We start from the raw sequence: 14866 nt of genomic DNA on the forward strand, positions 1-14866 counted from the left end.
GACAACCAGCAGGGAGCTATACAGCAGCAACAGAGTGAAATTAGTCATGACGCTGCTTGCCAAAGTCACAATGTGAACAACTGCAACAATACATGCACCAGTAATTAGCTTCCCATGTTGAGCTGTGTTAACTGTTTTTTTCTTCTTTTTATCCTTTGAGTGAGTCATGCTGCCAAAGTTTTGTTTTAGATATTATCTGACACAGCTGTACCACATGTGAAATGCAGTGTATTTCAGGAAACAGCCATTTTGTAAATGCTCTCTCTGCCATTTTCTCTGCCCACCAAGATGATGCATTTAGCAGGCAAAATGAAATCAACATCCTCTTATTTTCACTATCAGAAAAAAAAAAGCAGTGGGATGTGTATTCCCCCAAAGCATCTGTTAATGCATCTACGGTTATAGGAATGTGAAGAGAAAAAGATTTACACAAGCATTTCTATAATAGCTACAAAAAGTCTTTATCCACACATGAAATAATGAATGAAAATGTTTTTATACGTTAAATAAATGCACAAAATTTGCTTTTGCACAGTCCTTATTTACTTTTGTGAACAATTCACCAATGCATGTTATTGCAAAGAAGAAGAAAAAATGTCCTTTTTCATCTGACATCATTCATATTTAGGCAATGTTTTATCAAACTCACATAAGGTCAAGCTCCATTTCAGTATGCATTTGTACACCAGTCAAATTCATTTAAATTATTTATGTTTTAGATGCTCTCAATACATCAATATGGTACGCTTTAGTGCCTATAAACGTATGTGTGGTAGAACCAAACTTTATGTAAAATACGTACGAATACTCATGAGATCATCTACGTATAAACAATGAGACCAGGCTGGTTTATCAAGTAAAATTGTTTGCGAAGGACAATTCTTATTGAAGAATGTACAGTATCTCACCGTTACTGTGTATCCTCGCTTGTATTATAGATCAGTTAAAGTCACCATGAAGTTAAAATCAACAATTCGTTTATTTTTTATTCATGTGGCCTAATAATCTTCAATCAAAATAACCTCCCCTCCCTCTTGCAACAACATCTCTTCTCTTCATGTTTACTGGCACAAAGGCGGGGCAACCTGTCACTCACATGAGATTGACCAATAGAAAACCACAACCATCCAATCAATTCCCCATGGACAAAATCAAGTCCCGCCCTACATTTTTTCATGTTCGAGAAGCCGTTTCGCTCAGATATACGTCAGAATAGGGATGAAAAGACTATTGCAGCTTCCATTTCATGCTGACTTTAAGATAATAGGTAGTTCATGAGAGTCAAATTCTACTTCTTGTAGAAGGGGGGGACAAACAACGCCCGCACCATCCCACTAGCATTAGCACATCCATCCTGTTTTTAACTTCAAGTGGTCAACTGATGTGTAATGATGAGTAACTTTCAGCCTGATCAGGGAACCCACACAGTGTAGGTGTATGACCCAGGAGATCTTTAAACCATCCTTCAGTGAATATAGTTCACATAAACATTTTAATTCTGTCATCATTTACTAACACTCATGTCATTCCAAAACCATTAAACCTTCGGTTCATCTTCGGGAACACAAATGAAGATACGCTTAATATTCCCTCATCCTTTTTGTCCATCCACTGAAAGTCCACACAGCTAAAACTTTCCTACAAAAAGTACTCCATGTGAATCGAACAGTTTAATCCAGATCTTATCTTATAACGATTTATATGGTTGCTATTATTTATATAAACATTGATCAACACACATAAAGAACAGCAGATTTGATAACGGAAGCTCAAACGTGTTTGGTTTGTTCTCATTCGTCAAGTAAGCTCGGTTGAAATTTCGGTCACTCTTTATTTTAAGGTGTCCTTGTTACACTGTAATTATACATTTAAGTACAGAGTAATAATTAACCACATGTACTTACTATGGGGTTCGGGTTAGTATTAGGGTTTGATTTAGGTTAGTTGCAATAATGTAACTATGCACAAATTACTATACATGTAACGTGTAACAAGGACATATTTCATATTTAATAATTATATATTTAAGTACTGAGTAATAATAATTAACTACATGTACTTACTATAGGGTTAGGGTAGGATTAGGGTTTGGTTGAGGGTTAGTTGCATGTAATTATGCATAATTTACTGTTATTGCTATGGTAAGCACATGTAACATATGTAACAAGGACACTGTAAAATAAATAAATCGAGAATTGCATTGATTCTCTTGTGATGCATATATATATATATATATACACTGTTGGACATTGTTTGTAGAAAATAGTCCACAGGGCTAAACGTGGCTAACACCCTCATATGTTAAGCTTTTTCATTAAGCATAATGCCTCTTCTCTTTTGTCCATTAGGAGGATATATCTGTTAATATCTCATTTGGCTTTGATCTGAGGAGAGAATCCTCCCTTTGGAACAGATCTCATTATAAATGTGTATGACTGTAATTAACCAGATCCTATAAGGCTAATTGTAGTAAACCCACAACAACTTAAGCAAATATTGATTTAGTCATTGTGAGTCCAGAACTACCATTAGATTAAACAGGAACGTAATAAATGATCATGGGATACGGCTGTTTAAAAGATAAACAGTGAACGCCTTTCCGGAAATAAACACACTAATGCACAATTCAGTGAATCAGGCAGGAAAAGGAAAGGTGAAAATTGCAACATTGCACAATTAGAGAAAATACACCAACTGTATTAGCCACCCACACACAATGCTTTAATTCTCAGTTTGAATAAATAAAGACCAAATAATAAAGGGAAATTCTGTTTGGCTGATTAGTCAGTTCAGATTTCTTCCAATTGTCTCTCACACTAGGGCTCCACAAGCACAGTTGTTTAATAAGCCACAGACTGCAGACATAGGCGAGTTGCTGGCAGGATCTGCGGAGACATGGGTTATTAGGAGGAAGAACTGAGCCTCAGTCATTGGATTGGACAGACCCCTGATACCTTCACTGGACATTAAGTGAACTACCAGGAATAAATTAAATAGTGACCTGAGCTAACCAACAACGCATCAAAGTCAGCAAACAGCCTCCGGGCAAGCTTACTAAACCGATCCCCCTAGTATTGTTCCAAGGTCTTTGTTATTTAAGCCATTTAAGTAACAAACATCCAACTGGGTTTTTCATGCATTTTAAATAAAGGATATATACTATTCTACATAAAGATGTATTCACAGCCCAAATACATTTCTTTAGTGTGACAATTTTTTTAGATAAACAGAATATTTAATGTGAAAAGGGTTGGGTGGAACTAACTCTTTTTAAAAAAGAGCATTAATTACCTATATAACAGACTTGAAAAGAATATACTAAAGTGTGAACTGAATGTAATTTTTGTCAGAAACTTAATTACACGCTAACTGCAATTAAATGAAAATGCGCTATAGTTTAAATTTATATTAAATGCAATAAACTGAAGTGTTTTTTTGACCCACTTAAGTAGGTTTTAAGTACAACGGTATATGTCATTTCATTTGTCTTTTAAATATGGTCATAAATATGAATGTACTGACAAGCATTTATGGTAAACTAAAATATACTTTAATGTAATTTCTATTCATGTCATTTTTTGTCGTGCATTTAAATATATTTGTAATTACACATTTGTAAAGACGAAGTAGCAATTTAGTACATTTAAAATATATTAAACAAAAATATATGACATTGAATAACACTATATGTTTTAGTATGTTAGTCAACACATTAAAATAAGTGTATTTCTTAAAATATACTGCCCTGGTCTCACAGACGAGGCTTAAGCCTTGTTTGAGCTGTTTTAATAGAAAGCAACTTGCACTGACATATCTTAAAATATCTTATCATATCTTGTTTTATCTCAAGATGCACACCAGTAATGTTTTTTGCACATTTATAAGAGATACTGTTGGGAACTGCTCTGACAGACAGGTTGAAGATCCAAATCCAGTTTTATTGGGACAATCCAAAATCATAATCCATGTAACAGGATTAAAGTGAATTTAGGTTGTCTCATTTCACTAATATTATATTATCTGCAGTTTTTTTTTTTTTGGGAGGGGGGGGATACTTTTTTGGGAAAAGTCTTTTAATAATTTTAAGATTTGAAGTACACTACAAATGCACATTCAAAACATTTCTTCCGTGCACTTCACAAGGGAAGGACGGATTGCAGTCTTATGAGGCCTCATGGCACCACTCTTATCGGAAGCCCCCCTTATCAGAGTTGCAATTACAAGAAATAAAATTATGAGAATAAATTCATGTGCATATTGCAAGAGACAATAACATACCACAAGAGCATACAACATCACAGCTGCGATAAGTTGTTCAAAAGACTCTGTAAGTGCTGTCAAGGTGGCAGGAAAAAAATGTCACACCGTGCCACCAGTCAGCGGCACGCATTCAAGAATTGTTCTAGATGTTTCTATGTTAATTTTACATCTGTTGTGGCATGTTGTTGTTGTTGTTGTTGTTGTTAGGATTCTCTCAGTTTGAGGCCTCTGATAGTCAGAGACCATGATGCACTGGCCCCATTGGCCTGGTCCATAATCCATCCTTGGACTTGTTTTTATCTGCTGGGATCATTGGGTCATGACAAGTGGGCATTCCAGGTCTGAATGCAAGTCGGCTGAGGAGCAGTGCTCTCTTCCTGAAACACTGCCGGGAATCCACTCTTGAAGGGGCGTTTTGAACAAAAAGAGGAGGCTGAGAAGTTCACTTCCTTTTGTCGTTCAACTTTTAATTATATTAAAGTGCCCATAATAATCAAGGTCATAGTTTTGGCGTCTACTAGAATAAATCTTGGTTCATAATTCAAAAAACAAGTAAAAAAAACAACACATTTTTCTCTAACACATACTGTACATTGCTACAGCACCTCTTTTCACCTTCTGCCTGAAACACTGTTTTAGTTTAGCCTGCCTTCCGAAAAGCCCAGTCTGATCTGATTGGTCAGCTGGTGCATTCTCGTTATTGTTTAACCGCTTAGAGTGTGTGTCAGAAATGTACCATACTGGTTTCATCTCCTGAGGCTTCATGAGCAGCTGTAAACAGTATTATATCTGTGGTAACAGCATTGGAAGTCCATACAATGTTTTTTTTTACAAAAAAACAGTGTCTCCTCGCCAAATCAAAATCACTTACTGACAGTGGGCCAAAGCAACCATTAGGTGAGCATTATGTAAATGTCATGGATATAATGGCAAGACTACAAACGAGGCCTTTCAGGAAAGTGTTTTATGTAGGAGAGAGGAACTCCCTTTGGCATGGACTTTGTGCTTTGTAACTTTGCAGATTGTTTACATGGACAAACAGCTATATTACACAGCTATATGGATATTGGTTAAAAGGGTGATGAACTGAGAAATCTAATTTTCCTTGAGCTTTTGACATATAAGAGGTCATCATACTATAAGAATATCTATAAATATATAGTTTCAGAACTGAAAACTTCCTTGTTAGTCCAATAAAAGCTTTTATTGACACCAGGCACAGCGAACGACAGGTTTTTCAAAGTGGGGATCTATGACGTCAAAGGGTATCAAACACCGCCTCCCTCCTCAACGCCTACTTCAACACTGCCTGTTTAGCCCCGCCCACCGATTCGCGCATTACATGAAACTCATTATAATATGCAAAACTGTTATCCAATCATAGCAGTGGGCGTTTACTTCCAAGTCTAGTTTCAGGAGCTAGGCTCAAAACCAGGGTAGAAAATAGCCTATTACTTATTCATTTTGATGTTTTTGAATGTAAAAACCAAGCGAACGTCATAAGTTGACCTCAGACAACAATATAAAAAAAAAAAAAAAAAGCCAGTTCATGACCCCTTTAAAATTACCAATGGCCCATCACCCAAAAAGGATAGTCAGAGGCCGAGCAAATCCTTTTGAAGAAATATTACGACGACTCAGAAGTGACAAAGTCCAAAAAAGTTGTGGACTCTACATTTGAGCTTTAGTCACTAACTTTCAGAGACATTCTGCATGCACTAAATTCCAGATATGAAAAATTGCAAACCTGCATGATAGTGTCCACCTCCATCAGCACTAACCTGTCGTAATCCTGGCAGATCTCGCCCACGGCTATCAAAGCTTTCAGATACTCGTTTGGCTGATATGGGTTGATGTAGTGCAGGGAACAGCTATTGCGAGGGTCCCCATTGGACGCCGTGAAGTCAATGGCAACCTAGAGAGATAATAGTATGACACACTCTTGATGAAACTGCAAAATGCAGGACAAAAATGCAATGGGTTACATAATCTGATCGATCGTCAAATACGTTTAATCGTTTTAGTTTTACGCCTGGAACAATAGTTGTCGCCATTGTAGAACATTGAAAGGAAATGTCTGTCTACAAAAAGTCAAGCACTCAAGAGCTGTCTTTCCTAGGAAGCAACACAAAACCTGACTAGAGCAGATCTGCAATCAAATGCCCATCTGTATAAATAATTAAAGTGCTTAAAATGGACAATATGTAGATTGTATTTGCTTAGAGGCATGCTGATTGTATAGTCATTCATCAAGCAGATGTTATAATCCAAAATAGCACAAACGGCTACCATATGCTCTGTAATACAGAGATACAGCTCATATCCCAGTAAACACTCGATATGTTATATTAAACCAGTGCACTACACTTAAATGAAGATCATATTTGAATCTTGCTCCAAAACATTGACTGAAACCATTCACTTTGAGGCTTCACTCCTTGACATCTGGTTATCTTTCATTTTAACAGGCAACGGGAGAATTCAGATTTTTAAATAATGAATATTCAATTGGATTCATTAAAAATCTTGGCCCATTTTGCTGCTCTAAAAGGGAGCATGAGGTGGGGGACTTAAAACAGTTTGGATGAGGTATTAATTTGTTCTGTAGCCTCCAGCCGTGAAACAATCACATTCTTGCTCAAAATAAAACTCAAGAGAAGCTGGTCAAAAAAAGGTAACAAAAAAATCTCAAACGTGAATGGGGATTAAATAACATGTTCTGATCTGGTTTTAAGAATTATTAGCTATTTGTAACTTTACGTTTTGCAGTCTGCCTCACAACATCATGTATAAAGGAGCTGCATTTGCTGCGAGGAGGCAGTTATCAGTCCAGCACGTCTGGCACCAGTGTCTTCATGCTTGGTGGAGAACTTGGGCAGTGAATCTGTGAAGGGCCTGGATCGCACCGCTGTGCTAAATGTGGAGCGCACTGCTGTTCCCACTTACTGTGAAGTGTATTTGGCAGCCTCCCATGATGTAGTCCAGGAAGGAATAGACTCTGTGAAGCTGCAAAATGAAGAATGGAGGGTGAGCAGAAACCCTGCCGCATTTATCTGCAAGACTATCTGCAAAAGTTATGATACTGACTCTGATACTACATATCAAACACACACATGTACTGAACATGAGCTATGAAGCAACTCACAAAAAGAGTACAAAACATATGGTGTCCAAAAAAATGGTGTTTTTTTACCTTGGGATACCACAAAAATATTATACCAAATGGCATTATACCATTACTGTACCATGGTACCACCACAGACACAATAGTTTTTGAATGGTTATACACAGTGTTGGGGGTGATGCATTACAAGAAGATAAAAAGTTATGTAATCAGATTACTTTTTTCAAGTAAGAAGTAACACATTACATTTAAATCTACAACAAAACATCTGTGTTACTAACGCAAGTTTTCTCATTTACAGACTGACAGCTCTACAGTCCCCATGTTCAGAGAAATGGGGAGAAAGGCAGAGGAGTTGTGTGCGCTGTCTAAACATGGTGGTTATTGTAGTTGTAGTTGAACTTTCTTCTTCTGTATCCTATTTTTCTGAAAGGTTTGTTTGAGCTGCTATACAGGCGTGAATTTGCATTTCCTTTAGCCTGAGGCTTGTTTATTTCACTTTTGGTGTGAAAGGGCCTTTACATTTGCCAAAATATAACTTTTTCTGTTATAAAAAAAAAAAAACAAGCCCAGCCCAGGTGAGAAAAAAGTAACACAAATGTAACATACCACATTACTTTCCATAAAAAGTAACTAAGTAACACAATTAGTTACTTTTTCACGGAGTAACACAATATTGTAATGCATTGTGTATTTTTTTATTTTTGAATTTGGAGAAACCACTTGAAACTTATGTTGTGTTGAGCTATTTCAATTACTTTTGTTTGATTTGTTCATTGCAAACAGTTTGTAAATGTTGCCAATAAACATATATATATATATATATATACACACACACACACACATACAAGCAGAGAACTGGAGCCCAGCAGCAACAACATTATGAACCTAATGTTGCATGTCTAAAGTATCTTATTACTGAATTATTGTCAAACTACCAAATTGCCAAACCTAATAGTTTGGCCGGTTGTTTGGTTTTCCCCAAACTGAATGCAGTAGCTGTAAATGCATTGACTATAAAAAACAGTTATTAGATAAATTATGAATGTATTAATAGCCCTATAATAAAATAAACTAAAAACACAAAAAGAACACAATTCTCAATCTGAATTGATAAATGTGAAAAGGATTAAAAAGAAACTGACGTAAACAGCTCTATAAATAAAAATCTCCCCTATGTAAATGTGCACAAACAAGACGAATGCATTAGCCTTTTCCCACCACGCTAATGTCTTTAGGCTAAGCTTGATTGTCACACCCACCCACAACAATAATAACTATGTCTATTCATTGACAGCTTGTTGGCCAGCATTGTGCAGTACTAGCATTCCTAAAACAGGGATGGCATATATATATAAAGCTCTCTCTGCGTGCACACAAACTGTCAGGCTCTTACCTTGAGATCACTGAGAATCACCAACCCAGAGTTCTTGTAGTTCTTCTTCTTCAGTTTGTATTTTGGATTGATGCACTCCCACGTGACCTTCAGGAACACAGGAAGAGATCAAAGAGGTGAGATGAAAATTGAAGGTGGCACTGCAGCGAAGTCGCTTTAACCACACATGCAGAAGGGCTGTGACATTTCTTTAATCCATTATAGTCCTCGGCAGAAAACAGCTATGACCGATATCAAACGCCAATATATGGCTGAAGGTCTCACACTGACCTTGTTTCCTGAGGAAATCTTCTGCATTTCTTTGAAATTAGTGTAGAATTCACCAATGAAGTCATGCTTTCCCCTCGAGTCATAGTCCCAGACTAAGCACTGCAGTTCACAGACAATTACAACTCATTAACTCATGTGTCTCTTATGTTTCCATGTTTCATTTTGCTTTTATGCTTGTCATTATTTCTCCTAAAGGAATAGTTCACTCAAAAGGTTTGATTTTCCCCAAAAAATGAAAATTCTGTCATTAATTACTCACCCTCATGTCTTTGCAAACCCGTAAGACTTTCGTTCATCTTCGGAACACAAATGAAGATCTTTTTGATGAAATCTGAGAGCTTTCTGTTTCTCCATTGGCAGCTACACAACTGATACTTTGACGCTTCAAAAAGTTCATAAAGAGATCATAAAACGAATCCATATGAATTGAGAGGTTTAGTCAAAATTTTCTGAAGAGACTCGATCGCTTTACATGATGAACATATTTAATTTAGGCTTTTAATATAAACATTCATCAACTCACACATCAGTGGTAAACAGAAGCTGAACCAATGAGGTTTATTCTAGAGTTACACATCACGTTTGAAATTCCTCAAGATGTTGTCAAGCGTTAAGCAGCTTGCGCTTAAAGCTTCAAAGTGGAAAGAAATCTCTTAGATTTCATCAGAAAGATCTTCATTTGTGTTCTGAAGGTGAACAAAAATCTTACGGGTTTGGAAGGACATGAGGGTGAGTAACTAATGACAGAATTTTCATTTTTTGGGTGAACTAACCCGCACCAAAATAGTTATTTAGCAGAATGTCCAAGATTCTGTCTTACAACAGATGTAGACTGATCAATCAAACATAATGATGAAAAAGCACGATAAATTCACCACAAAGGTAGTCCATGCATTTCTCAAGACTGTATTGAATGTAATCAACAAAGTCAATGTCCTCTGTCAAACCCCACTGACTCTTGCACGTTCAAACTTGGGAAGATTTGTTCCTAATACTGTCTTCATAATATTTGGAAATTAGTGCAGGAGTCGTAAGGACAACTTTGATGGTGCTTTTATTTTTGTCCTTATTGGAACTTGACAGCCACTGATCACAATATGCGTTTATTGTAAAAGAGCATCTTGGACATTCTGCAAAACATATTTTTTTGTTGTTGTGCTGCACAAAAGAAAGTAAGTCACAAAGGTTTGGAACCACATGGGTGATAGAATGCCCATTCTGGAGTGACCTATTCCATTAATATTCACCTTTAACTTCCTTTCGTCATCACAGCTGCACAGAGAAATGAGAGACACCTTAAAGGGTTCCCACACAGGGTTCAAGTTGTTTTTAATCACCTGCAGATAAAAAACAATATCATTGTATAAACTAAATAGGAATATTGAACGGCAAAAGAAAGATTATTATCCCATGGGATTAAACTACTTACTTCAGTTCTGTGCACAAGCTGTTCTGTTCCATCATCATTGATCCGGTAAATCTCCAAGAATGGATCTGACTTGCTGAAGAGATCCTATACAGTCACAAGATAATTTCAGTACAGTCTACGCATTCAAAGGAGCACATCATGTAATGGACATTTTCTAAAAGCCCCCATGGATTTATGAATGCAATCTTTTCTGAATTAAGGTATTTTCTGAAACAGGAAGTTGGGCGAGGACCAAAAAAAGGACTTGTCTTTGTAATCTAGGTTAACCTTTGTAAATAAGGTTAAAACCTTTTTAACAGGCCAATCTAGTGGTGCAGGGATGAAGTCAAGACTGATTCGGGTTCCCCTAGAGGGTTTTATAATGGGGGTTTATGTTGTAGAACAAAAAGTCAAAATATCATTAAGCCATGTTTACCACAGGCTTTTACTCATTAATAAAAAAAAATAAAAAAAAGGAAAATCTTGAGAGAACCAGGGGCGAATTAATCTTCTGGGTTTTGACGTCATCAAAGAGATCTATAATACCTGGAAAAAGCTATCTATTAGCATTTACATTCATCTGAATGTTAGTTCCTCGGCTGACGCCGATACCACAGATACTTTGAAATGTGTCATCTTAGCTCATGGGTACCTTTATTTTTCTGAGCCATAAATGTCACGTAACTGATCAATCTGGAACATGACTTCATGACAAAACTAGCCGTGATGACAGAGTCCATGTCATTCTTTTCAAAGCCCTCTAAAAACAATCACTGGCATCAAAAAAAAAAAATTATTTAAACTTAGACATTTATATTTAAACTAAAATATTTTTCGAACACATGACTACTTTTGACTGGCTGACAAAGGAAAAATATGCTTTTTGCCCATTTGACAGTTATGGCCATGCTAACTGTTCTAGCCATGCTAACCAGCCAAAACTTGACACCTATGCGCGCTATTATAGGCGATGAAAGGTCCTGTGAACAAGGTTAGCTATTAGTAATTCTGGTCCTTTTCCCCTGAAGATTGTAAATTTAACTTGTTCTGCACATTTTCTTGGGCAAAATCCAGTCATTTCATTAGAAATCCACACGATCGGAAATTTCGTGTGAGGTTGAAATATTTCCCCATACAGATTTCACTACAGGTTGATGTTGGTCATCATTCGAAACTGTAAAGAGCCTATTTTTATTTGTGCACACTCACAATACAATTGTGCTTTTGTAAAATAAAGAAAATAATCAGGATGCCACTTTCTGCCATCCTGGTTTCCTTTCCATGAAGTTTGTGAAGCGCTTTCCAGAATTGAATTTTAACTGTCTGACTGTATGCATACAACGAACCATGACGTCTGTACCGTGACGGTTCGGGAAAAATACGTATACCGTTACACCCCTATTTACGAGTATATTTTGTTAAGTTTTAGGGGTATATTTCCATATTGATATGGATAAAGGCAACAAAAAGAAATTCTGAGTTTACTTTAACTATAGTAAAGGGAACATTCGGGTGGAATAATTGGTCAGGGGAAAATGCGTATTTCAATATTATTTTTCAGAGTGCATGCCCATGTGTGTTCCTGCCGATTGTGCTCATAGCTGTGGAAAATCAAATCAACAATACTGTCTGAAACAATGATTCAACATAAGGTTTCTGAATTGCGGCTCTCCGGAGAAGCCACTGAGGACTTTGTTCCTAAGTGTGTGCAGATGTGAGAGAGAGAACTAGGCAGAGAGAGATAAAGGAAGAGAGAGAGCGAGAAATGGGTAGAGCAAAGAACGAGCCATTTAATATCCCCATTTCTCGCTGCATTAGTGTGCGACATCTCCACAGGGACGCTGAAAGAGGAGGTGCCCCCACTATCTGGTTGTCAAGGTAACATCTTGCCAGTGGTTTGAGTGAAGACTGATCTAGACAAGTGATTTGTCTGTTGTTTGTATTCATCACATGCATCGCACCTCTGAAATATGTCACTGCGTTTGCAAAGTTCACTATGGACCAATGATGATAACCGGCTGCTCATTATTCCCAGGAGACATTTAAGGCTCCCAGACTCCAATGAGACAAGAACCTTAACGGCATTTTCCTTTAACAGATGGCTTAACGCGCAGATTAAAGGTTAATTCCGTGCTTGTCTTTTATGATCCGAGGAAAAATAGAGCTATCAATGTCCCCTGAAAAAGACAAAATATGTGCTAATATCTGCGAAGAACCCAATTTGAAGGTACAGCGCCAAATTAAGCATTAAAAATCACAGAGAAATTGCCATGTGAAGAGTCTTTGATAAATGTCACATAACCCAGGGCGACTTATCGATTCAAGATGCATTAGCGACTTCTTCATAAAGAGAAATGGCATTCACATAAAGGCACAGACGTCTCTAGAATGAGTCACGTGCAGAAGCTGTCATGAAGTCCAATTTAGTTTGATTTGCCAACGTGTTTAAATCATATCAGTCTGTATTCAGAGAAAGCCAACGTTATTTGAACAGACAGATCCTGTCCTAAGATAGCAGCACAGCTAATATTCTGCCTAGCCGTTTGGTTTATTAGACTCCATCCATCCTCGGGCCAGGATGGAGCCAACTCTGGATTTTGAGGATGAGTATGAAGAAGAAATGCCGATCAGCTCATGTAATACAGCTAATATTAACATTGCAACACATTCAGAACTCCCATATTAATGATTGCAATTCCTAACAAGTACATGAAGTCCAGTGAGCAATAATTAACAGACCTGAGGGTAAAAATGTGAAAAAGCGCGCTGCAATTTAAACAGCAATTACAAGAGGGGGGACAATAAAATCCCTGTCCCTGAAAAATAGCATTAAAATGGTAAGCTGATGAATATGTCGGGGCTGATTGTAGAGATAGCTTGAAATGAAAGTGAGAATTCAATTTCATTGCCTTATGGAATTTGCCATCATTAGCCTTTCAGAATTAGCCTAGTTAATGTTCGGTTGGGTCGTTGCTAGTACAGAAATAAATTAGTCATGTGACCGTGTAGCCTCTGCTTTCATGCATATGCAATATGCAAAGAATGCGGTTCCATATTCTAAACACGATTTACTGCGTCAGCAAATGTATTTTACCAAGAGAAACCCTGCTTTAACAAACTTGAGATGACATGGTGGATTAGTTTAATGCATTTTTAAGTTTAAGAGATGGAGGATTATCTACAGGCATGGAATATGAGAGGGCCCCACATGATATGATATTATGGATACATTTGTATAGAGCTGTTTTCACACTGCATAGAAGCTGTGGATATACTGTGCTTTTAGGCACAGAGATGGCATAAATGTATTTACACAGATTGACAATTGCAGGAAACGTGCATTGATTGTTGTTTTGTGTGCATATCAGATGCTTTAGGTGCAGAAATTGCCATCACAAGTTATATTATTACAAACACACAAAGTTGCGGTTTGGATTTTAATAGGCAAATGCTTAAGAGTCTATGATTGGATCATTATTCCAGTGATTATTATGTTTCTAGCATGTTATATGTTTGGCAACAGTTCTTCTAACCCTATAACTGATGGAGTGTGCTTTTCATTCATTCATTCATTCATCATGGCCATTATTCCAGGATGACAATGTCAAGATTCATCAGGCTCAAACTGTGAAAGAATGGTTGTGAGGAGCATGAAGAGTAATTTTCACACATGAATTGGCCCCTCTGAGTCCAGACCTTAAATTCATTGAAAGTCTTTGGGATGTGCTGGAGGAGACTTTACAGAGTGCTGGACTCTTGCACTGTCAATAGAGGATCTAGACCAAAAACTGATGCAGCTCTTGATGGAAATAACATCACAACATTTGTTTCCATCGAGAGGTGCATAATTTTTTGGAATAGTGAAAGAGGAATTGTTAGAGTTTAGGGCTTTTCATTCAGATCAACCAACCATTTCCATCTGATTAAAAGGGAAGAGGAATGGTGTTCCAGCACCAGCAAAAGATTTTGATCCAGGAACACGTCCTAGTTGGCAAAATTACAGTCAGCCAATGGTTTGCGTGGGTGCTTTGGCTTACTGTATAAGCGTCTCCAATCAGAATCACAGCCTGTGCTTTTTGTCATGAAACAGATGCCCAATAGCATTTCTGTCTCACTGTAAAAAAGATGAATAGACAATATATTGATTTCACCACCTAATGTGGGGTTGAGGGGATGTGAAGCTTGAGTGAACAAATCATAGATATTGATTTGCTTTTTCCCTTCATTACTTGAGATGTATGAATTCATGAAAGCCAGATTAAAAAAGGGTTGAGGAATGAACATAAAAAAAAAAAAGCTGTTTTAAAGATAACCGTTGAGCACAAATGTCGCCCCAGGCTAAGAGGAAGAGAACAGCAGCATACGAAAGAAGAAGAGGGAGGGCGGGAGAAACAAGAGGAAAGAGTAG

General features: G+C 37.2%; 1 protein-coding gene across 2 annotated transcripts in view; it reads right to left on the reverse strand.

Annotated features, from left to right (window-relative positions):
- The window catches only part of cpne7 (copine VII), a 50552-nt gene that overhangs the window by 16543 nt on the left and 19143 nt on the right, over nucleotides 1-14866 (reverse strand). For both annotated transcript variants that reach the window (XM_084404418.1, XM_084404417.1), the window contains exons 6-11: nucleotides 10480-10563; nucleotides 10298-10387; nucleotides 9051-9149; nucleotides 8781-8867; nucleotides 7207-7266; nucleotides 6042-6175 (exon numbers count right to left, since the gene is read on the reverse strand). In XM_084404418.1, coding sequence (XP_084260544.1) covers nucleotides 6042-6175; nucleotides 7207-7266; nucleotides 8781-8867; nucleotides 9051-9149; nucleotides 10298-10387; nucleotides 10480-10563 — 554 coding nt within the window. The remainder of the gene's footprint in view (nucleotides 1-6041; nucleotides 6176-7206; nucleotides 7267-8780; nucleotides 8868-9050; nucleotides 9150-10297; nucleotides 10388-10479; nucleotides 10564-14866) is intronic.

Source organism: Rutilus rutilus (genome assembly GCF_951802725.1).
Source record: "Rutilus rutilus genome assembly, chromosome: 3".
Lineage (NCBI taxonomy): Eukaryota > Metazoa > Chordata > Actinopteri > Cypriniformes > Leuciscidae > Rutilus > Rutilus rutilus.